General features: G+C 60.9%; 1 protein-coding gene across 1 annotated transcript in view; it reads right to left on the bottom strand.

The window, feature by feature from the left end:
* UMODL1 (uromodulin like 1) overlaps positions 1-24,602 on the bottom strand; it is a 55,969-nt gene that overhangs the window by 3,291 nt on the left and 28,076 nt on the right. The window contains exons 10-20 of the mRNA XM_059388398.1: positions 20,733-20,864; positions 19,790-20,329; positions 18,406-18,663; positions 16,593-16,705; positions 14,020-14,233; positions 11,609-11,746; positions 9,889-10,226; positions 5,437-5,582; positions 4,684-4,920; positions 4,287-4,446; positions 2,670-2,754 (exon numbers count right to left, since the gene is read on the bottom strand). Of these exons, the coding sequence (XP_059244381.1) occupies positions 2,670-2,754; positions 4,287-4,446; positions 4,684-4,920; positions 5,437-5,582; positions 9,889-10,226; positions 11,609-11,746; positions 14,020-14,233; positions 16,593-16,705; positions 18,406-18,663; positions 19,790-20,329; positions 20,733-20,864 (2,361 nt within the window). The remainder of the gene's footprint in view (positions 1-2,669; positions 2,755-4,286; positions 4,447-4,683; positions 4,921-5,436; positions 5,583-9,888; positions 10,227-11,608; positions 11,747-14,019; positions 14,234-16,592; positions 16,706-18,405; positions 18,664-19,789; positions 20,330-20,732; positions 20,865-24,602) is intronic.

The raw sequence follows: 24,602 nt of genomic DNA, 5'->3' as shown, positions 1-24,602 counted from the left end.
ATGGGGTAGAGCATGGGTGCACGTGTGGCGCAGAACGTGAGTGCACATGGGCGGTCGAGTGTGGTGCATGTTGGGGGCAGAGCATGGATGCATGTCGGGGGTACAGTGTGGGTGCACGTGGGGGGATGCAGAATGTGGGCACATGTGAGAAAGGGAGAGAGCATGGGCGCCTGTGGGGGGTAGAGTGTGGGTGCACAGAGGGGACAGAGTATGGACACATGTCAGTGGTAGATTGTGGGCACATGTAGGGGTGCAGAGTGTGGGTGCCTGTGGGGGACAGAGCATGGGCGCACGTGGGGGGAGAGAGTGTGCGCATGAGGGGTGGGGCCCGAGTGTGGTGCACAGGGAACAGAGTGTGGGCACAGGGTGGGAGGGGGGCAATCCTGAAGGGATCTGTCTGCCCGTCTTTCTCACCCCTGTCTCCAACGTGAATTCCATTCATGTACACAGTTAAAATACGAAATTTCCACCAACTAGGAGATGCCATGTTTCTAAATGCTTTTTCTATATATTTGTGTGGCACCGCTGGGGCTCAAACAAAAGCTAATAACCCAGTAAGAAAGAATGATGGACAAGGTGAGTAATTACGGTGCTTGTTTTGGAGCCCAGCGATTTCTAGCCTCATTCTATTTGTTGTTCTCTGCAGTGGTGGTTAGTGTGGTGCCCTAACGGTTACAGATGATAACAGCAAACACGTGTCCGGTCATTTCGATGGACAAGGCACTGTCTGAAGTAGAAATTATTATTATTCCCATTTTATAGATGAGGGGAATGAAGCACGATGTGGCACATGTGCACAGGTCGCAGAGAAAGAGGAGCGTGCTGGACACTTAGTAGGCATGTAGGCCTGTCACAGAGACAGATGAAATAATGAGTAAGTGTGTGCACGGATGGACGGACGGACGGACGGAGGGGTGGGTAGACAGACGGAGGAAGGAATGCTGGGTAACGGGATGGAGGGATGGGTAGGTGGGTGGAGGAATGACGGCAGGATGGTTCGGATCCAGAAGACTCAGCCATTCTTCCGAGACCACACATCCAGACGCACTATATTCAAACTCAGGTCTCATAACTGCAAACCCAGGGCTTTTTCCACTCCAGCAGTTTCGACATTATCTGTACTCTTTGCGAAAGACTAGAAATCCCATTTCTATCGATGAAAATGCATATGAGGACCACCTGGTCAACCAGTTCTCCTTAGAAGTTTGAGAAAATGAAGAGGGTAGAAGAAACACGCAGTCCTAGGATGGGACCTGGAACCCGCTGAGGACCAGTGCAGACCCCAGAACCTGGAGCCCCGCTCCAGAAGCACACCCTCAGTAGCCCCAAACCTGGAATCTTTTCAAGTTCACAAATACTTGGGATGAGAAGCAGCCGTTGGAATCACCAGCCACGAGGCCCCCCCTCTTCCTGCTCCCTCGGCTCCCTTCCCAAGCCCTGAACAGACTCGGACCCAGGCTCAGACCCCACATCCAAGGCCCCAAAGGTCTTGTGCAGGAAGATACAGAGAAGCAAGGAGAGCCACCAAAGTCAGGGAGGAAATCAACAAAAAAGGGGTAACAGAAGGAGAAAACACCAAAGCAGCAGAAGCAAAGCTCATGGAAGTTTCTTTCTTTCCCGCACAAAACTCGAAGTCAGAGGCCCGGGCTGGCACACTCGCTCTGTGGGGTCTTTGGGAATGGGGCTCCTTCCAGCTCCGGTCCCCAAGGCCCTCAGGGTCTTCCAGGCAGAGGACTGCAGCCGTCCCCACCGCACCCCTGCGCCCGCCAGGCAAGAGGAAGACAGGGACAGGTGAGGGGCAGCCCTGCGGGAACGGTCACTCCGCCTCCTGTTTGCATGTCACCGGCCAGAACTGACGCACACGGCCGCCCTGGGCTGCCAGGCCGGGGACGAGAGCATTTATCCAACAGCCACCGGCCAGCGAAAGCCTGGGCGTTCCACGACTGACTACGAGGGACAGGGACAGATGTTGGGACACAGCCAGCCGTTTCTGTCTTAATATCCAAAGCGCACCATTCCCCCATCCAATTAAACAACAACAACAATAATAAAATGGATCTCAAAGGAAATAAAATGCTTTTCTGGAAAGGTGATGGTGGCCGCTGGAACCGCACGGGTTGTCATCGACCAGCGGGACTTTCATACCAAGGGAGAAAGCTGTGCCTCTTCTTTTTTTTTTTTCCCTTTTTTTGCATCTTCTGCTGTAGCCAAGCCCAGAATAAAGAGCTTTCCCGTGCGTGCGCACACCGGCACACGCGTGCACGCAGAACCCGACCCGGTGCAGCCCGCCTTCCTCCCTCCACAACCCACGTGGTGTATCGATCCACGTCAGGAAACTTGACCGGTTTCGTGGGACGCAATTCAAAATACCGCTTTGTCCAAGAGCGAGCGGACTTCCCGCAGCGCCCGCCGCTCCTTCCGCAGCCGCGCGGGGACCTGAGGACCACAAGGGCTCCTCCTGCCAGGGGCTCCCGGGAGAGGCCGGCCCCACTCTGCGTGCAGAGGCTGGAACCGGGGCTCTCCGTGAACCCAGCTGCTGTGTCCGCTGTGATGGGTCTACGGAGCGTCCTGGCCGTGGCTCCTGGTCGCGGCAGGCAGGTTCACACGCAGGGGAGACGGAACCCAGTTCCATCTTTTCTTTAACTGACTCAACCGAGTCACCGACTCACCTTCAGACCGAATGAGGGGTCCCCAGGACGTCTGGTGTGTTGCAGACGCTTCCCGGCTTCTCGGGGACCGGATGTCATCGCAATTCTGTTGTTTTGAAATGAAGGAAACTTCCAGTTAGTTGAACGGAACTCATCAGCTCTGAGAAACGTGGTCACTGTCGGGGTAAGACTCTGATCCAGACGTTGTAAACCAGCTAGATGAGCTCAGGCAGGGAAGGGGCCGAGGGGCCTGGACCTCCAGGACCACGGGGCTCTGCCGGTGCGACGGGAGGGCCGGTGGGCAGCCGGGGCTGGAGGAAAGCAGGTTCGAGAGAACACCGGCTGAACCATCTCCAGCCCCAGACCCCTGGGCCCCTCGGGCCCTCTGTCAGCTCTGTGCCTCCTCGGCCTTCTCCATGGCCGGCCACAGCCGCTTGCTCCTCTCCACACTCTGCCTCGCAGACAGCTTCAGGGATGTGGTGGGACCCGCTCACCATACACCTGCTCTATGTCCCCCTAAACGATGTTGACGCCCTGGCCCCAGCACCTGCACATGGGACCTTATTTGGAAACACGGTCTTTGCAGATGAAGTTAAAGCGAGGTCATTGGGGTGGGTCCCAGTCCTGCCCAGCTGCGTCCTTGTGAAAAGGGGAAGCTGAACACAGACACGCACAGAGAGAAGCTGGGAAGACACAGGGAGAAGCCGGTGTCTCCACGCCAGGGCCAGAGCCTGGAATGAGTTTCCCTCCGGCCACCGGGAGAACCGGTCCTGTCACGACCCCTCGGAGGATGCAGTCCTGCTGCCTCAGCCGCCCCGTGGTGCCCCGTGCTCACAGCCAAGGACACCAGCACGACAGCCCTCCTCTGGGGACGTGGAAGGGACTGTGTAGAGTCGTATCATAAAAACTCTGGGGACTTGCAACTCCTCACAGAGGTCGTTGTGACGACTAATACCCTTCATATTTCTGACGGGCTTTACAGCAGGTGCGTGCCGGTGGCCACCCTTAGCCGGCGGTCACCCTGGGGTCTGTGTGCCTTTCAGTCCTTTTTTCTGCAATGTCTACGGGATGAGACAAAGTGACATCAATTGTCCGCGACGCACTTGTCTGGTGTGAACGGCTTTCACACCTCAGGACCACAAAGCATCATTTCACAGTTAAACAGCTAAGGAAATGAGAATATAAAATTATTCAAGATCCCGGAGTGGAGGATGAACAGAAGGGGAACCCTCCTATGCAGTATCACGGTGGCTGGGATTCAACAGCGTTCCGTCCATGCTGCTAAAAATAATATGAAATTAAAGGACCGTGTTTATACCCAGGTATGCATTCTCCACGGAGAAGAGAAGCCCCACAGCCCCGGGGGCGGCCTGGGGTGTGCGGTGATGACCAGCCGGTGTTACAGCCTCCCGACGGAGGCAGCTTAGCCACAACCACGTGGACCGCCCACCCACGAGCTGCCCGCCGCCCACACCTCCTTTTGTGCCTTTATGGGGCTCAGGCTGTAGGGCCCCGTGTCTCCTCCCAAAAGTTGGGCCCCGGAGCAGCCCGGCCCTGGGCCCCAGCTAACGGAGCGACCCTCCTCAGAGCCGCGGGGACGCGAGTCCAGGCACACGTCCGGGAAAGCGCGCCACCTACTATTTTGCATGTGGTCCCAGGGGAGTCCATGCAGATGCGGAGCCGGCAGTGCAGGTAGACGATGGAGTTGTTGATGAAGGAGAAGATTTTCAGCTTAAACTGGGCCTTGCTGGAGTCCCCGTTCTCGATCACGTGCGTGTGCGTGTTGGGGATGGGGCAGCTGGGAAGCGAGGGACCAGACTCACTGGTCAGGAGCCACCCCTCTGCACCCCAGCCCGTCTACCTGCACTGCCGGCTGCACCCCTGCGCACACACCATCCGCGCTGTGCGTGGGAGGCAGGGACTGCCAGGTCTCCCGGTCCCCCGAGACTCGGGCGTCACTGAAAACCCAGACCCGCCTCTCCGTGGGGGTCTGGGAACTCAGAGGCCCCCCGAGCAGCCCGCAGCCAGCACCCACCTGTCGTTGAGGAAGAGGAACATGACCGGGTCCCTGGCGTTGCTGGACGGCGTCGCCCAGCACTCGGTCAGGACCACCTTGAGGTTGCTGTTCTGGTTATAGAGTCCCACCTCGATCTTGATGTCATCGCTGGCAGACACGGTGTAATTCCGGGGGATAGGGGAGTCCCCGATAAACAGCTGCATCTCGGTGACAAAATTCCCGGAGCCGTGGAGGTCCTCGATAATGGTGTAAACCCTGCCAGAGCAGGTGGGCTGGGCAGGTGCGCTTCTGCGACCCCGCCCCTTCCCATTGCTCCCCAGAAAGCAACCCCAGAGGAGGAGAAAGTAAAGGCAGACCGCCCAGCGGGACCGGGCAAAGAAAGGCTGCCTGTTCTGAGCCGGCTGGAGTGGGGTGACAGCCCCCAGAGGGTCTGGAGGAGACTTGAGGACCAGCAGGGGCGGGGGTTGGCTTCCCAGTGGAACAGAGAGGCCCCAGGCGGCCGGTGAGGCATGGTCACGGGGAAGCCATGGGCGGGCTCACCAGGACTGGGGCGTCCCCTGTGACTGGCTAGGGCGCACACTGGCTTTCTTTGATTGGTCCAGGTTTGGACGTGAAGACAACAGTTAGGGGAGCTGGTAGTTCCTAACCACGTCTGGCCACTGTCAGTCTCACAAAAGGGTCCTCAAGTGATTGAAACCGTAAAGAAATCCAAAGCGAAGGTGCTAGCGGGGAGAGTGAGCTGGGGTGGGGCAGCAGGACCTCTGCACTCACCCCCACTCCGGGGCGTAGCCCGAGGACGTCAGGAGGTCGTTCTGGAAGGCACAATGGATGGGACTCAGGATCTTCAGGTGGTGGATGACGGCGTCGGGGGACAGGTCGTTCCTCAGCATGGTCCTCACCACCGTAGTCGTCATGTTCTGAACACAAACGGGCATCAGTGCGCTCCCGGACCCCAGCAGCCCCGCCCCCAGCGTGCCAGCAGACCACGGTTCTGGGTGCCGGGGGAGGGTGGCTCTTCCCTAAAGCTTGTCCCCAATACGAACACTCTGACCATCTTCTCCCAACATCAAACGCCCAAGAGCATGTCAAGTGCCGACCCCTGATTTCGCCTGTGTCCTTCGCCTGTTTTCCCCATCAGAGGAAAACCAGAGGCAAACTGGACCAGCTGACACCCCAAATGACGGACGGGGTTCCTCCCAGACAATCCCCCAGCACATTCCTGAAAGTGAGAGCGCAAGCCCCTCCCCAAAGAAATCGAGCTAAAATCATGGGGTTGAAGTCTGCGTGGGACCACCAGATCTCTGTCCCCACACCATCATCCGGGTGAACAAGGAGCCCGAGAACAAACTCCAGAGAGGGACGGTCACTGTGACGGGGACTCGGGGCGTGGGAGTACATGAGCCCCCACGGAACAAGGCTGAGCCCGTTCCCGAGCATGAAGTGAGGCCTGTAGACCAAGCACAGAGACTAAGCACGTGAGCGTTCCGGAGTTTCTCCAGATCCCAGAACTGAGACGGAGAGCCTGGGGCGGGCCGCTGCCCGATGTGCTCAGTGGACAGCAGGTAGGAGGGACGGACACTTCTGTGAAAACCCCCTCATCGCACTGGAGCTGAGCCAAGGCTGTCGTTGGACCAAATGCCTGAAGTGACATTCGTTCACGGCGTTTTGCTCGCTGGTGGCCTGGAGTTGGATCGTGGTGGCTTCCCAAGACCCACGTGCCTTCACAGGCACACCCTACGCTGTCACTAGGATGCGGCCCGGCGCCGGCCAAGGACAGCTGCAGACGGCCCGTGGCTGGCGCATCGCGGTGGGCATGGCGTGGCCTCGGCTAGTCACTGGCCTTGGCGTCTCGGGAGTAGACAAGAGACCGGGAAACTGTGAAACAGACAAGCCGGCCGTCCACGAAGAGGAAGCAGGGCTGCGGCTGAAGCATCACGCTGAGAAGCCGCATCTGGGAGCATCCATGGAACCACGCCGCCACTGAAGCAGGAGCCCACGGACGTGGCGTGGCCAGCAGAGCGTCTGGTCTCGGAGAGCCTGCCAGGGAACGGTGGCTGAAAATAGACACTGGGAGACCAGCCGTGCTGCTGGGACCCACAGATCTGGTAGAGACGTGGAATCCAGGGGCCAGTCGGGCTCCGGCAGGAGTGGGTCACGGGTGGTGCAAAGTTTGCAGGAGCGCGAGGGGGAGTGGCTGCCGGCGGGGGGTTCTGGACTGAAGTCACTGCGGGGAACCGTTTTCGGAGCTCCTCTGCGTCTCCGGCTCCCACACCGGCTCCTTCCTTGTTGCTTGCTTATGAGAAATTACAGCAAGTGTGTTTTCCCTCGTGTGTCTGTGACACAGACCCACGCAAGCCCCAGTAAATGGACAACATCCAAAAACCATTAGCTTATGTCGGAAGTTACTGGATATCATTGCTGCCTCTAGGTTTTCGTATAAATGGTGAAATTAGATTACTGAAAACCACGTGAATTCTTGGAACTCATTTTCCTTTGTAGGGACTAGTGATGCCTTAGCTTCGGGGAACAAACTTGCCTACATTCTTGATTGCATTATCCAAAGACGGAAGCATGGAAACACTTCGGGACGTGCACCTGTCTCTGTGTCTGCGTCTGTCTGCCCCTCCGTACTCTGGAACAGTTATCGATCTACGTGATGTTTGTATGTCCGGCGGCTCCTTCCAGCTGAGAAGCAGAAGCTCCTGGGGGCGTGGAGTCGTAACCGACGCGGCGTCAAGTGTCCGATGGGCTGTGCCCCGGGCATCCCGGCCGGGGTACGTGTTCGCTGTGTCATTCGGTGCCTTTGAAAACGGCTTTGGGAAGTGCCTCAGACACCCTGGCCAGCTCCTCACTGTCTCCGTAGAATTTGGGAAGATGGCCGTGGACGCTGGTGAACCTTCTGGGGCGCGGACCACTGTGTCTCTGAGCATCGTCTGCACGATCAGCTCACAGCATGTCAGACTTGGGGGGGCTTAAAGCCTTAGATTTAGCTTCTAAAAAATCGGGAGGTCAGTACAATTTAAACTGCTTAACTCCCCCGCCCCCCAAAATAAGGAAAGAGGAGGCGGCGGCGGAACCTGCGAACTGTACGTATTCCATCGTGTTTGTGGGAAGTCCATGTTTGGAGAATCTTAGGTTTTGGCAAGTACCAAAAACATCAAGAACTTTTGTGGATTCCGGGGCTGGGATGACTCTCCGGAGACGCATTTCCCTCTGCTCTGAACAGGCCTGAGCCCCACTGAAGGTAACAGCTGGAGCCGTCGTGTCCGTGCAGCTCGGGGAAACAGAGGCAGAGAGCCAGTGCGCTGGCCCGCCTGGGACCCTGGCCGTCGGCAGGACACTCACCCTGCACGGCGCGACGGCACTGACCGTGTCGTCTCCCGCAGCACCGTTCAGTCTGTCTGCGAGCCTGCAGTGTGCTGATTGGGGATGCCCTGCCCCCGCCCGCCCTCCAGCCCGTCGCTGCCTCGGGGCTTGGGGGCTCCAAACTGAAGCTTTCTCTTAGGAAAGAGAGGTAAGCCCCAGGGCCACGTCTAAGTTGTGCTGGCTGGAGGGTAGAAGGGGGCTGACAAAGGCTCTGTGGTCCCTGGGGACATCCTGGTGGCCCCTTCGACTCAGGACCCCTGAGGAGGCTGGAATCACACTGGAGAGAAGCAAGCAGACCCACTGTGCAAGCGCACCGCCCTGCCATGGTCCCCCTCAGGTCCACGTGCACGCGGACCCCGCAGCCCTAGCGCCTGGCCCCCGGCTCTCCTGCCCCTCACCTGCCGTGTTATCCGTCACTGAGCCCAGCCTGTGCCCTGGGGCCCACGTGTCCCCGCGCAGAGCAAGGACCGGGCTCTACACAGAAGCCTCTGAGTGCGACGACCTTTGCCTCCCTGGACCCTGCAAGGCCCCGGGAAAGGCAGAGTCGCAGAGGCCACAAGGCTGGTCCACGGAGGCAGGGACACCCTGACCCCCTGCTGACCTTGCTGAGCCTCCAGGTCCCGTTGGGGAAACGTGCATCCCGGGACCTAACCGTCACCAGGGGCTCAGAACACCAGCCCGCGGGTCCACGGGGCGACGCCTCCCCACCTTGTCCTGGGAAACAAGGCCTCCAACTGCTGTCACAAGGTTGTTAGGGGCTGAAGTCCGTGTTGCTGAGTCCCTGCCCAGTGGACCAACCTAGCTAAGGCGGATAACCTCCCTGTCCTCACCGCCAGGCCAGCCCCTCTGCTGACTGTCCCCCCGCCCCCCCGCCCACACCCGCCCCCCCCCCCCCCCCCCCCCAACCCAGAACCCTGCCCCCCAGAACCACGCAGACACCTTCCACCTGGTCACGCCCCCAGATTTCTGCCCCCCTCACCAGCCACTGTCCCGTGTCCCCTGGCTGTGCACACAGTCCTCTCCACACACATCTGGGGACCGTGTCCGTTTCCTCACATCCTGTCCCAGGGGTGCCCGTTTCTCAGGGGGCCACCGTGCCCAGGGCTGCCCTGTTCCCCCATGTCCGGTGAGGCAGGGTGCCCAGAGGACACTGCGTCCTCCTCCCGCAGCTCAACGCACACAGGGCAGGGAGGAGGGAGGCGAGAGCGACACCGGAGCTTTCACTGTGGCCTCGAGCCAGGCTGGGAAGAACCAGGGCCTGGAGCCGGTCCGTGCAGCACGGGTGCCGCAGACCAGGGGAGATCACAGGGGAGACAGAACACGCCACCAGCCGGGCGGCCCTAACTGGGCTCCCCTCTGTGTGGGCAGAGGCAGGACCCCGAGCCTGTCGAGGACTCTGGTGAAGATAACCATTCGCAGGCCACGATGCCTCGGCTCAGGTCCTTCTGATCACACCAGCCGCTCGCCCAGTGTGCACAAACACGCACACACTCACACACACGCACGTTCTCAGACATGCACCCCTGCAGCCACCTTCCTGCCTTTTTCCTCTCCCACTGGCCATCTATCCTGCCCATGTTTCAGAGTCACTGGAAGTCGTCTTTAAACCCTGAGACTGACCCCAGGCCCTTTGTACCAGAATTCCGCAGGGCAGAGCTCAAAACTCCCCCTGATTCCAGGGCACAGTCTGGTCCCTGGTGAGAACTGGCCCTATCCTGTCCCCGCCTTTCTTGGGTCCCCCACTTTGAGACAGAGACCCTGGGGTGCAGAGTCTTCCCTGGTCCCCTGGGACAGTTATGCCCCCACCCCCGCACTGCCCCGCCCACGTGCCCCCGAGCCCAGCCCCCCAGCCCTTACGCTTTGCACGACGGTCCCGCACTCATTCCACCCGGCCACCAGGAGCACGTGCGTGCTGTTGTGGTCGCTGACGTTGCAGGATGGGTGTCCCAGGTACAGGGAGGACTCGGGGATGGACTCCTGCTGCAGGAAACGCCTCTGGATGGTGATGGCCACCTTCTCAATCTCGCAGAGCACCCTGACCGCCTCGGTCAGGCTCAGCCGCTGCGGTGGCTCCTGGGGGCCCTGGCTGGTCCCTGGCACAGAGGCAGCCCCAGCTCCTGCTGGGGTGGGAAGCTGCTCTGGGCCTGGAACCAGAGAGGGGCCGGGGGCCTGGGTTGTGTTGCTGGGAGAGTCATCTGCAAGGCACAAGATGAAACCCAAGGCTGGGTCTGTGTTTGGGGTCTGCTGCCCAAGCCCAGACTGTGCGGCGTGCAAGCGGGGAGGGGACGTGGGGGGGTGAGGGGAGGTCAGATGGGAAGAGCATCGCGTGCCAGGACTGAGCATTCCACCCACAGCCGCACACAGGCACCTGTCGCACATTCCTGCCAGCTTCCAGCGCGGTCAGGCTGGGCTTGCCGGGGGCTCCCGTGAGCCAGGAAACCAGGGTGCCCTCTGCCCCCCCCGGACTCTCCCAGGCTGATGCCAGGTGTGGGCCAAGCCCGCGTACTTGCTGGGACAAGCCCTCTAGTCTCTGAGGTGGGTTCATGACGTTTACTCTCAGGATCCGGAGTCCCCAGTTCTGGATCCAGTGTCCTGCTTCCCCCAAGCATGGTTTCAGCCTCCACTGGACCACAGCCCAGCCTGCTCCCTGGGCCCGGCCCCAGCCCCTGCCACCCGGGCCCCTGTCTTCTCTTCTCTCACGGTGGGGCTTGCCCACTGCTCTGTCCCCTCGTCTAGCTCCCTCGTCTCCAGGATGCGGTCCAAACCCTGCCTGTGGCGTTCGTTGCCGTCTCAACCGACCTCGGCTGCTTCTCGGCAGCCGGCTTCCCACTCTGTTCCCCCCATCTCCTGAGGGCACCCACATTTCCGCCAGCCCACACCGCACCCAGGCCAGGCGCACCATCAGGAGCTCTGTTCTCACTCCTGCATGGACCCAGCACCCACTGCCTAGTGCTGGCCTAGCCGGCCTTTAAGAATGGCTCTAAGACACCTCTTGCAGGAAGCCCTTCCTGACCACACTCATGGGGCTGCTACCACTTAGCCCCTCCAAGACTCCTGCTTCTACCTCAAGCAGAACACATTCCATATTCCCGGTGACAGATGTTTACTTGTATAAACGTCCGTCTCAATCCGCTAGACCGCAGATCCCTGGAGGGCAGGGGTCCCCTCAGGGTCAACACTGAATCCACTGAGGCCCCACGTAACAGGAAAAGCACCGGGTGGGGAGAAGGGGCCGAGCAGAAACACTTCCCACGTGTTGTTTCTCACACGGGCTGTAGGCTCTGGAGGTCAACTTCCAGGATAGGAGAGAACACAGCCGACCTTACGTGTGTCCTTTCTCATCAGGGGCACTTGGAGACCTGCAGTGTCACCCAGGAAGCTGGAGACGCACGGGAGAGCATGCGGGGGCACATACGTGTGCACGGGCACACAGGCACACACAGTCACACGCGTTAGAAGACGAGTCCGGGACATACAACACGCAGCCGCGTTAGGAAAGGAGGCACGCTGTGAACAAACATCCTTACGAGACAGATTACCCAACAGGGTCTCAGAGAAGCGATCATGGGAATCTCACCTTCACAGGGTCTTCCAGAATATTCCAGGGGGGAGCGGGGGGCGCCGCCCACGCAGCTGCAGATGAAGGAGCCCAGGGTGTTGCGGCAGGAGGCGCCGGGCTCACAGTCGTGCTCCTGGTTCTCACACTCGTCGTAATCTGCACGACATCAGAAGGAAGCCAGGACATGGTCACAGGGTCACGGGGCCTGAGCGCCACACAGCTCCCCCCACGCTGGATGTCGGGCCGTGGAGTTGAAAATTACGGAGTGACGGCAAAGTGGCCCGGTTCTGGGGAGTTCAGGAGACAGGGAGGCACCTGCTTCTGGCCGGCGTCCGGACGTCTGCGGGGGCCGCTGGGGAAAGAGGGCTCTTGGTCCCCAGGGTGCTGGGCAGACCAGCAGAGCAGCTCATCGGGGGACGAGCAGGCCGCCAGCCCCAGCCGCAGCCCCCGGCCTCGGGCCCAGACACCCCGCGGCAAGCCCATCCCCGCAGAAGGCCCTCTGCCTCCTGCTTGCTTTGGTCTCTACGCTGAGCTACCCTGACTCAGTCTGCCTGACTTCCCCGCTATTACGGGGCTATCAGCCGCTTGCAAACTTCTGCTTCTCAAGGGTGGGGGTCTTTGTGTATAAACTATGGTCCCAGCCGAGGTCGACTCCCGAAGGCTGAAGTCCTGCCGGGATCTTCTCAGTGAGCGTCGTCAGACTGATTCCCGGGAAGCGGAGCAAATCCTGTTCCCCCAGCCCTGGCCCGCCTCGGCCCACTCTGCCGTCTCCGGTGCTTCCGGCTAGAGCCCCACTGCCCCCAGAGGGACACGCGTGGCCCATTTCAGTGAGAACGTCTGTGGTTATTAGTCTTTGCCACTCGTCTGCGTTTCTTCCGTCCTGCGTGGTCGGCTCGGTCTGGCCTGCATTTATCTCCGTCCTACAGATCGCGCAGGTCATTTATCTCCGTCCTACAGATCGCGCAGGTTCTTGCCCTTACTTTTTTTTTTTTTTAAGATTTTATTTATTTATTTGACAGACAGATCGCCAGTAGGCAGAGAGGCAGACAGAGAGAGGAGGAAGCAGGCTCCCTGCTGAGCAGAGAGCCCGATGCGGGGCTGGATCCCAGGACCCCGGGACCACGACCTGAGCCGAAGGCAGAGGCTTAACCCACTGAGCCAGCCAGGCGCCCCGGTTCTTGCCCTTATTCTCGACATGTGGGGGTCCCTCCCTCTACGGGGCTGTAACTTTCACGTTATTCAAGCGATGTTTGGGGTGTTACTTTCTTCACAATGGGGTCTTTATTTCGCATAATATAAAAGTGACATTTTATGGAATCAACTATTTTAGCCTTCACCTCTGTGGGCTTGTCGTCTATTTTTAACTTAGAAAACGCTTCTCATTCCCCAAACCAGAAGAGTAACGTATATGGTCTCTGTTTTTGTGCACGTAACTCTAAGATGTTTGTCGTTTATTTTCAAGTATGCCACATGCTATGAACTGAATTTTGCCTCTAAAATGCAGATGTTGGGGTTCCTGGGGGTGGCTCAGTGGGTTGGGTATCAGCATTTGGCTCAGGTCATGATCCCAGTGTCCTGGGATTAAGTCCCGTGTCAGGCTTCCTGCTCAGCGGGGAGCCTGCTTCTCCCTCTGCCCCTCCCCCTGCTTATACTAGCGCCATTAAATAAATAAATAAATAAATAAAATATTTTTTTAGAAAATGCATACGTTGAAGCCCCAGCTGCTACTGTGACCGTATTTGCAGATGGGGTGTTGAGAAGGTAATTGAGGCTAAACGAGCCCATAAAGTGGGACCCTTCTAAGCGGGGGCACCAGGGCTCTGTGCACACCCAGGGGAGAGGCCAGAGCGGGAAGGCTCTGTCCACACGGCAGGGAGTGGCTCGCCGCAGAAAACAAACCAGCCGGCCCCTGGACCCTGGACGTCCGGCCTCCAGGGCCGAGAACTGCACGTGTGCTGCGGAAACCGCCCCGTTGGTGGCATTGGGCTCCGACAGCTCCAGCGGACGACTATGACTTGAGAGAAAAATCTAAATCGTCTCCTCTCCCTGCTTTTCTTTTCCATCATTTTTATCAGGATCTCCCTGGAAACTGTGCTTGGGAGGAAGTGTGGCCACAGGGAGAGACAGGGGTGTCCCCAGCCCAGTCACGTGGGTGCCAAGGAGGCCCAGGGCGAGGCACGGCCGCTGGAAGGGGGCAGCATCTCCGGGCGTCTGCACAGCCTCGAGCCAGAACGTTTCCAGCCCCTAAACCTTCAGAAACTACACAGAAGCGGTAAGAGAGCTGAGGGTCCTGTCTGCTCCCGGCTTTTACATCCCGCCTGGGGACCCGGAGAGAAGGCACTGGGGGTGACATCTTCCAAAGGAAAGCAGAAGGCAGCCTCTGTCCGCCTCTCTGTCCCCCGTCTCCAGGGGGCCAGACCTCCACCTACCCTGGATGAAGGTGTCCCCTCCGGCCATCTCCAGCAGAGACGCGTTCTGAAAGGCCACGAGGAACGCGGCGGACACCTCGTGGACATCCACATCTGTGGCGATCAGCAGGTTAAACTCCACCACGACGCTGCCGTTGGTGACACCGGTCACCTCCATCTGGACCCCGCCGGTGTCCACGAGCCGGAGCATGGCGGCCGGCAAGGACCCCCGCACCTTTGGAGAGCCCACGTGTGAAAAGAGCCGCCCGCCGAGAAGAAGTCAGGCCCCTGACCCAAGCGGCAGCTGCTGGGAGTCTGGCCAGCAGCAAAAGGGCCAAAGCCAACAGTTAGTTCTGGGCCCGGGCCTGTGTTCTGTGTCCCAAGCCCAGCACGAGTGCCGGTGGGTCCTGAGGCCCTGGGGAGAGTCCCTGCCACCCTGAGGGCACGTCTGCTGGCCGGTGCAGGCAAGATGCGACAGCCCTATCCTGGGGAGACACATTCCCCAAGGGGGGCTCAGGATGGCATTTAGAATCTGCTACTCTCAGCGCACGGCCATGGAGGGCAGGGGCTGGGCGGGTGGTCGTGGGGGGACACCTCTCTCTCGCTGTGTGCTTTCTAGAACAGTCCCCCTACTCTTGATCCTACAGAACAGCTCCCGTCCCCTTCTCCCCTCCTTCCCCGAAACGGCTTCCCTGTGAGCCTTCCTGCAGGGACAGGCAGCTCCCCCTGGCTTTCCACTCCGCCACCTTGAACGGAACCTGCCTCGCACGCTGTGGGGTTTTCCTGGCCCTCGTGGCCAGAAGGCCCAGAGAGACACACGACTGTTGTGGCTTTAAGCAGTCCACACAGCCCGAGTCATCTGTGGAAAAACACACCTCCAGGGTCCGGCTGCACAGAAAACCTCGTCCTCATCTGGACCCCGGAGGTGGGTGGCTCAAGGCACAGGCTCATGGATTCACTTCCTGGCTTTGGGACAGCCGTGAGCAAATCTGCTGTCACCCATGGCCACCCGGGCCATCACACAGGGATCACATAGGGATAACTGGCTCTTCTCTGTCTGTCTGTCTGTCTGTCTCTGTCCTTCTGTCTCTCTTTTTCTGCCCTGGACTTCCAGAGAGGGATCTGTTATGGGCTTGGGCTAAAGACATTTTGGGTTGCATTTCGAATCCGTCTCAAAGCAAAGTTCCAGGCCCCCGCGAAGAAGTGACAAGGGACACAGCGTCCCGTGAACCCACAACCTCCCAAAACGTGTCCTCGACTTCTAGCTCTGTGACATGTTGCACAGTTATTTGCTATCCTGAACTCCAGACAAACCAACAACCGTCCCCAGAAGCAGGCGAGCGAGGCCGCGGTCTGGAGAGGAAGGGGTCATGCAGGAAGTGGGGCTGCCGCACGGGCCCCCAGAGCTCTGTGCACCGATGCTTCGCTAAATTCCACGTGACCATCTCGGAAACAAAGAGGCCAGAGCCCGGAATCAGCAACGACTCTTGACTCCGCGCACTGGGCAGGAGCCTCGCGGCCAGAACAAGTAAGGCAGGATCCCGGACCCCAGATCTCCCAGATGCCAGATCCGGGTCCCAGCTCCAGAGGGTACTCCCTGGAGCCGGCAGGACCCCTCTGGGGGCTAGTACCGCCCTTGGGCTGGGGGGGGCTCCGGGGGCCGCGCCCCACGCCCCGCCTCCAGGTGGCGCTGCCAAGCCCCCGACTAGGTCCAGCCCCGGAGCCGGGTCACCCGGAACCGACCTGACAGCCACGGTCCAGACAAGCCCGTGGTCGCGACGAGAGCACCCTCCGTGCGTCAAAGGGGAATCCGACCTCCAGCCAGAGGAGCACGGGGCGGCCGCCCGGACTGCCTGCGGCAGGGCCGCCTCTCTGGGAGCGCGGGTGGGGCGGGGCAGCCCCGGAACGACGAGGGAGGCCAGCGGAGCCCCCTCGCGCCCCCGGGACCACGGGCGCCCGCACACCGTGCAGCCCGCGAGGGAATGTGCGCGGCCACCCCATCGGGCCGTCCCGCCCAGAGCGCAGCCAGGTCCCGCCGAGCCCTGGACGTGCCCGACGCACACGGTCCCTTCCTGGGGGATTCTGGGCGCAGGAGAGGGCAGGGCGGACAGACCCACAGACAGAGCCCAGGAGCCGTGGTCAGGGATGCCAGGGGGCGGGGGGCAGGGAGGGTCGCCGCAAACGGGCAGGGCCTCCTTTTGGGGGTGATGGGAACCTTCTGGAATGAGCCGCGACCATTGCACAATTTCACAGGTAAGAGCTCAACCACAGCACCAAGCCAGAAGCGTGAATTTTAGGGTATTGATAAAGATGCCAATTTTTAAAAATGTTTCCTTCGTGAAGCTTCCTGCCCCCACGGGGTCCCCCGTCGAAGGAGCCTCGCTCCCCAGCTACCAGGCCCAAGGAGGACACTGTGGGGGGCAGGCGTGGCTCCCCCTGCTGAGGTGGCTCGCGGTGGACCCTGGGGGCGTCCAGCTTCCTCAGGAGGGGAGGGGTCCTGAGCACCTACAGGTCTAGGTCCTGCTTGGCTGCGACTGGGTTCTACCTGCCCCCCTCAGTGAGTCCCAAAAGGAAGGGGCGGTTTCCCGACTCACCGTCCTCAGGAATCGCTCGTGGAAGTCCCGGTACTCCTGGCTGCCCGCGTCACGGAGGGCGTCCACGTAGCTGACGTCCAGCACTCTCACTCGGCCTCTGAGTTTCTGGGCCGCTGCGGGATGGAGAGCAAACACGTCTGTGGCTGTGACGATTAGGGGACAGGAAAAGCGTCATGTCATATATTCATGTCTCCACAGTGACATTTTCGTGGTGGCCAGAAAGAGGGTCACATCGAGGCAGACGGGCACCCGGCACGCACAGACGGAGCCCACCGACCCCCGAGGATGCTGGCCCACTGTCTGCGTCCAGAGGCAGAACCTTCTGGAGGTTGTGGAACTAGGCCAGCCCCCTGCGCTCCTCCCTACCCTGCACGGCTCCACACACAGGGCGTCCAGGTCATCTACCAGCAGGGATGACTTCGGGAGTGAAAGGAGCCAGTATCCGTTAATTTGACGGATGCCACAGGTGTCCTCCTGGCTGTCCCGGGCAAACCAAGCCGGGGGGCGGCCCTGCCCCACCATGGTCAGAGCCCGAAGCCCACAGCAGACTGCCCAGGTCCTTATCCTCTTCCCCTCCCCCGAGAGCTCTGTCTCTCTGCGGCGTTAAGGACCATCCCTGCTCCGTTAGCATCTGCCCCTCCACGTGGGGCTTCCAGGAGGCCGTGGGACAAGAACATGGTCCAGGGACATTGCCAGGCCACATCCTGGGGTCCGGCACGGCGGCCACGTCGTTCAGTCCTTCACCAGGTATCTGTGAAGCACCTGCTACGTGCCCAGTGTTCTGGGCAGTGGGGGAAAGGCCACGGCTTGTCGCCCAGGCCTAGGACAGACCACAAAGCCATGTTCTTGGGATTCCTGCTGTCACAGCACCAGAGGGCCGGTGCAGCCTGGTCTAAAAGCCCCAGGAGCGGGACAAGCGCACAGGTGTCCAGGTGAAAAGGGACACGGACCTGCCCCAGGTATGAGTCTCACGCCCACGGGGGCTCCTCCCTCCAGTGGGTGAGACCGTCCGAAACCACAGCGATGCTGACAGCCCAGCACGGGCTCAACCTGGCCGGCGGCCGACACTGACCGCCCCTTCTCTGGAGGCTCACCATGAACCTGCCGGAGGACCTCCTTGCCCGGCGTCCTCCCTCTGATTTCCCAGTACTTCAAGGGACACAGACAGAAGCCCTACACTCTTCTTACTGGCATCCCCAAGGCCTGTGCCCCCCACCTTGGAGAACGTTACCATCAGCCCTGAGGCCACTGCCCAAGGTCTGAGGACCCATCTGCAACATCAGCCGGCCGGTGGCTGTCCGAGCAAGTTAGACATTCAGGAAAACATCTGGATGATGTGAGCATAGGAGGAGAGACGAGGGATTTCTCCAGACACACAGTGATCAGGACCGTGAGAGCCGAGCCGTCCAACAGTCTGACTCCCCAGTGTCTACGGGTCCCTCGTAGAAGCCAAGTCCAGGTGTGCCGAGAGGGGGACCAGCCAGAGAGCTTGCCGAACACTCAACACACCAGCACTGCCCAGGTGTCCCGCGGCAGCCCCCTCCGCGGGCCGAGTCCTGAACGCTTTGCGTCCCCGCGTTGCCCACGGTCTGCCCCGTGTCTTTCCCCGAAATGCGCCACCTTCTGGCTGGGCTTCGCAAGCCGGCCCCGTGGGACCAGAGTCAGGCATTCCCGGGCCGATGAGAGGGCAGAACCCCAGCCCCTCGCAAAGGAATGCCGCTCCTTTGGGCTGAACGAGCTGCTGAAAGTCGTTCTCACGCTTGTTCCCTCCTTTTAAGAACAAGCAGCAACAAGCGTCTCTGAAACCAGTTACCTGTCCTCACTTTCAGGCGGGCCCGGGCACTTCCTTTCCCACAGGCCTGGGCCGCGATCTCCACCAGGTGCAGGACGCCGGGCTCCAGTCCCGACAGCGTCAGGCTCGCGTTCTGGGTCTCCAGGTGCACCGCGGGGCTCCGCGCGGGGACCAGGGTGAGCTGGAAGGTGGGGTGCAGGGTGAGATCCGCTGCCCACGCCACGTGGAAGCTGGTGCTGGTCACATCGGAGACCGTGACCCTTTCGATGGGGGAGGGAACTGTAAAGGGGACATAAACACTGAGAAGATTGAAATTAATCCAGTTCCGAGGAGAGAGGACGGGAGAAGCCTCACCAAATGCAAACATCAGATACACCACTCGGGGACACGAGAGGGCATCCGGGGACACCAGCCCGGGGAAGTCCTACAAAGTCCCCTTTAGCTAGCCGTGCATGCAGTGCCGGCTCCCAAGACGGCCCTCCTGAGCCCCAGACTCGCTGGGACTCCTGCCCCTTCCAGTATGGGGTCCTCTCTGCCACTGAGGTCCCTGGTCTTTCCCCAAAGTAAACCTCCTGAGCAGATTCTGGGTGGCTCTTTCAGAAGGGGTGCCCCTCCACCCCTGAGCAGACACACGCAGGGGTCAGCAGAAGTGGCCCCTGCTGGCTACAGGGTCGTTCCTTCAGGGTGATCCCAGGGGTGCCCGACAGCACTGGCTTACTGGGGCTTTAAAGTCTTGTCCTGGGACCCACACTGCTCAGCAGAGGGAACACACTGATGGAGCGGCATCTGACCATTCGTTCTGTCTGCACACGGCCCAGGGTTGGGCCGGCACAGTGACCTCACGGAGATGCCAAGTGTGGCCTCCTCTGTGGGAGCTGCAGGGCCAGGCCCCTTTCCTACACAGGACTGTCTCCCACAGGGCTGCCCCAAGACCTTGGCAATGGGCTAAGCCCTCTGTATGGCGTAAGCGCAACTGTTGGGCTTCGCACCGGGCTCAGGGAGACTGTGCTCAAGGGGAGGTGTGGAGATGTCAGGGTGTCCAACACTTCTGGGGGATGTCCCACAGTGCTTGATAAGACACACGCCCCCTCCCCCACGCAGTCCTCCCAATGCCTGACTTCCTGCTTCTGCTCTGGGTGGCTAGAAGCCTTGGGGACAGGGAGGAGGGGCCTAGAGAACACACGGGGACCAGGTTTCCATCCTAACAAGACAGAAGCCACTGGCAGGGATGCGGCTGTGCCATGCCCCGCTTGGCCCGGCCGTACAGTGAGCCACACCCCTGACTCTTCGCAAAGGTCTTTGACTCAATGATGGGGGAGCCTTTGCCAACCGGAACTCGACAGTTCCCACTGTGTTGGGGCCTCCGGGCCCACGTGCCCCAGGACACGCCACCCGAGGCACTCACCACAGGCCGCAAGCTTCAGAGACTCAGCAGGGCGGGCTGAGAGCAGGTCAGGGGGAACGGAGGGCCCAGGGTCCAAGTCGCGCGGCTCTGTGGGGCCCGGAGGCGCTGGTGTATTCCAAGTGGGGACACTGGCGTGCCACTCCATGTGGTCTGTGGGGCCCTCGCTAGGGGTGGACCAGAAGGACGTTTCCATGCTGGAGTTTCTTGCTGACCATCCAGAGGTGTCCAGCAAGCCCTTCATGGTCCTAGGGGGGGAGCTGGGGATTGTCCCGGGAGTCCTGCTGGCTGTCCGCTGGCCGGCCACCAGGCCTAGGGCCACGCTGGACATCTCCTCCATGCCTCGCCCTGTGCCGTTCCTGTCCAGCTTGACCACGCCGCTGCCCCCTCTCCTGGGTGGGGGCCCTGCGGTCTGGATCTGGCTTGCAGCAGGGGTGCCCCAGGGGTGCCCAGGCCTGGGCCACAAGGCGGGAGTCTCCCAGCCAAGGGCTGTTCCGCCTGTTGCCGGAGGCGGGTCACCTCCCACGGGGCTCATCACGTCACCTGCCGATACACACATCCACTCTCAGAGGGGACGTCTGGTCCAAAACCCCTCCCGATGCCACCCTCAGGCAGAGCTCCCCAGGTGGGCCCCAAGCGGGGACATGGGCTGTCTCCCTGGGGATTATGGGATTATGAACATGTAGCAGGGCCCCTCGGAGGGGGAGGTGGGGCCTTTCCATTCGGTAGAGGAGACGGGTCTGATGGGCCAAGAGTGAGCACAGGCCAGGAGGCTGCCGAGCCCCGGATAAACCCCCGGGCCCTTGTGCAAACAGGGCAGTGTCTCCAGATCTGTGTTCAGCGTGGGCCCCGTCCCCACTCATTACATGACTAAGGAAAGCGTGCAGGACTGCAGCCTGTGGGCGTTAGAAAGTATGGGATATCAGGCCCCCGGGCAGGGGCGCACCCTCGCAGGCCCGGCCGGCGCGGGAGGGGTTGGCGTCCCTGGCCGTCGGGCACTGACAGGTGTAGGAGCCCTCCAGGTTGATGCACTGGGCGGCGGGGGAGCAGTCATGTCCCTCTGCACACTCGTCCCAATCTGCTGGGGGGGCGGAAGAGAATCAGGAGCCGGTGAGAAATGGCCGGGGGCTACTCGGAAAACAGAACAGCAACGGGGCAGAGTTCTTCCCAAGCGGCAAACAGTCTGAGGGATGAAGACGGGAGTCGGGGCGTGCCCTTGGCATCCGGCGGCCTCGGGAGGCAGGCCCTGGGCAGAGCCATCCCCAGAAGCCTGTCCCTGACCCAAGACAGCCCACCTGCCTGTGCCAACCCTCACTGCTGGCTGGCTGGTTCACGGGCAACGATTAGGGACTCTTGGTTCCTTTTGGAGCAATTAGCACCCAAAAGTGTGAATATAGTCCTCTCTTGTTTATTCTTTGTCCCCAGGCCCCCAAGGAGGGACACTTGTCCTTCTCCGTGACGCACCAACACCCCAACACTTAGCACTTCAGCAAAGAAAAGAGACGGAGCGCGCAGGAGTCTGGTTAAGTGTAAAGTGGACTTTGAACGACACAGATAGGAATGGCCCTCGAACACCTCCTCCCCGGTCTGGGACATTGAGAACCCCAAAGGCCCCATGTCCCTGGGAACCCTTCTGAGCTGAGCAAGGAAGAGGGCTAGGTAAGCACGTCCACGCCCGCCCCCGCCCCCCACCCCTGCCGCTGACCAGGGCCGCCCATCCCCCTACGCACTTGCTCACGCACCACCGCCCAGGAATTTCCAACCCGCGCGGCCGCCAGGACCAGCATCAGGCAAACCCTGAGACTAGGCTCACGGGGCCCCACTCCCTTCCTTCTCCTGCCGTCTCCAGTCCCCTCTTCCGGTCCCCCGGGGGACTGCCACCCCCACTCTCGTAAGGCAACACGAGATGGTCTCCTGCGTTTTGACACTGATTGACGAGGGGCTACGTGGAATATGTGTGATAAACCTTAAGGAATAAGTATCTCCAGCTCAGGGGACGGCGTTCCCACACCCCAGGGTCCATCGTTCAGGTCACTGCCTGTCCCACGTGCCCCAGGGGAGCAGGTGGCGGGGAACAGAGTCACCTCGGCTGGTGGAGCAGGCTGGTCAACCCCCAGGGTGGGCTGGGTGGCCCGTGCACGCACCCTTCTGTACCGGGTCCCCCCAAAGCTGTAGGTGGAAGTGCCCGACCTGTGCTGGGTGAGCCAGAGGAGCCCGGACTTGGCCCGGACTAAAGTCAAGACCCGGCACAAGGTCAGCTTTGCTCAGAGAAAACTGCCTTCACGCGCCATCCACTCTGGTTGTGGTTCTCGGTTTTGCTTCATGCGATCCTCATGGAAGCTCACAGAAACAGTTCCCCGAGACCAGCAGACACCGCAGCTGATGCGACAGCCCCCCCCCCCATGCTCCACCCCTGCCCAGGGCTCCTTCACAGACCTGTCTCCCCGGAGCCCTGCCCCCCGCCAGCCTGCAGGCAGCTCCAGCAGGTTCGGGGATGGAGCCCAGGCTGACCGGGCGGCAGGGACCCAAGGAGACCACAGGTCCCACGGCCCAGACCGGAGCTCCCACCGCTGAACACCTAGTGGCTATTTCAGTCGGGGTGATTCACCGAGCCTTGGCTCCCCGGCACGCAGCCAGCGGGCAAGCCCAGGGTCCAGCTGGGACGGCTTTGCTGGGTCCTGCATGAAAGCCCAAGGCCTGGTGGTTCTGGAGCTCAGAGGGAGGAGGCGGGTCTGCGGTGAGAGCTGCCAGCTGGCATCGGCTCCTTCTGGACGTGCCCACCGAGGACTCGGGCAGGGGCCCGCGCGTGGGGCCCTGCTCTGCTCCCGCCAGCCCTGCTGCGGGGGAGGGTGGGCGGTCTCCCAGAGGGTGCGGTTCCCAGGAGCGGGTGCGGTTCCTAGGAGCGGGTGCGGCTCAGTGAGAGACACGCCCTCCTGGAGCAAGACCAAGGACACGTGGCCGCCCAGTGACTCCCCCCACAACAGATGGGCCTTGGGGAGAAGCTGAGGTCATGACAACGTGACCCCCCACGCTGCTGGGACGTGTTGACTCATGGCAGGCGAGAGCCCCAGTCACCAGGAATTCTCCGCGGCCGCCAACAACAGCATTTCTGTGCAAGCCACAGAGAAGGCGCTTTCTGGCCTGTGGCTCAGCGCTCCCGCCAGCAGCTTTGAATGCTTCTCTCTAGGCCCCTGCCTGCGGGGCTGGGGCGCTCCTGGGAAGGACCCGGGCCTGGGCTACCGGCCAGAGCGGGGGGCTGTGCCTGCCACCAGCCCTGGTGACAGCGGCCAGCGGTCACTGGGTCAGAAGACCCTGCCTGGGGTCTGGCATCCCCCCGCCCCTCTCACTGGGCAGAAGAGGGGTCCCGGCTCTCGAGGGCCTCCCACAACGGCTCCTCAGCAAACAGCCCACCATGGGGCAGGGAGCCTGCTGGGTGAGAGCCTGGGGGGGCTCCTAACTGTGGAGAGGCTTCCGGAACCTCACAGGGACACAGAACATGACCTGCTAACAACCCTAGAGCATGAGTGACAAAGGTGCCTCCTCTCCCCCTGCGTCACTTCTCAGACCCCGCAAGCCTCCAGATGGGCTGGAAACCCCTGATCCGGGACCATCTCAGATCCTTACCTTAATTTTATCTGCAAAGACCCTCTTCCAAACAGTCTGAGGTTTTAGTTGGACGTTTCTTTTGGGGGCTACCACTCAACACACTGGCTAAGATCCGGTGTCACCCAGTGCCTGATGCACAGGGACAGGGCGGGGAAACAGCACGTAGGGACTGGCTGGGTCACCCAGGGATGGCTGGAGCCTGGTCTCAGGGGGGTCCTGGGGGTGCCCGCTGAGGACCCACCCACAGAGCGTCCCTATGCCTCCCTGCACACCGTCCCTGAGCCCAGGTAAGCAGCCCCCCTGTGCAGGGGACCGCTGGCTTCTCCGTCCCTGAGAGTGAGTGACAGAGCGATCCCCAGGCTAAGCGGGCAGGGGTCTTCCAGGCTGACTTCAGATGTGACCGTCCCACGTCCTTCCTTCCCGGCATCCGCGGGCCGGGGGGAGGTTGGAACAGCAAGCCAGAAGGTGACCAGGCTCGAAGGAGAGGGTAGCTCCTTCTCGGACCCCCGGGGCCCCAGGCAGGCTGCCGGGGTTCTGGCTGCGCAGAGTTTCATCCCCGGGTTTGAGTGGCAAGAACTTCCTTACATGTCAGCAGGCTCTCTGTGTCTGCGTCTCTCTCTGTCTCTTTCTCACTCTCTGTCTCTCTGTCTCTGTCTCTCTCCATATCTCTGTCACTCTGTCTCTCTGTCTCTGTCTCTTTCCATGCCTCCATCTCTATCTCTCTGACTCTGTCTCTGTCTATCTCTATCTCACTATCTCTCTGTCTCTGTCTGTCTCTGTCTCTCTCCATATCTCTGTCTCTCCCTGTCCATATCTCTGTTTCTCCCTTGTCTACCTCTATCTCTGACTCTCTCCTCCCCGTCTCCACCGACCCTCCTGTCTCTGCCCTGATCTGTGACTTCCCGCCTCAAGGCAACATCAAGTAAAATTACATAACATTTGGGGCAAGGAACCAGACGTCTGCATGAGCCGGTGGCGTGGGGGGGGGGGGCTGGGCCCTGACACAGAGTCAGCCCCCAGTGCCCGTCCCCTCCAGGGTCCTCTGGGTCCGTCCCACCTTGCGTTCCGGGCCATCTGCGGGAACGAGCTCCCCGGGCGCTGGGGTCCCTCCCCCACCCAGAGCAAGGAGGTGTGGGACGTGGGCAGGCTTCCGGATCCCGTGCAGGAACGCGGAATAAGGAGACGAGTTTGTGCACTTGATCAACGTTTT

Source organism: Mustela nigripes, chromosome 2, assembly GCF_022355385.1.
Source record: "Mustela nigripes isolate SB6536 chromosome 2, MUSNIG.SB6536, whole genome shotgun sequence".
Classification (NCBI taxonomy): Eukaryota; Metazoa; Chordata; class Mammalia; order Carnivora; family Mustelidae; genus Mustela; species Mustela nigripes.
This window is presented reverse-complemented; position numbering and strand designations above follow the sequence as displayed.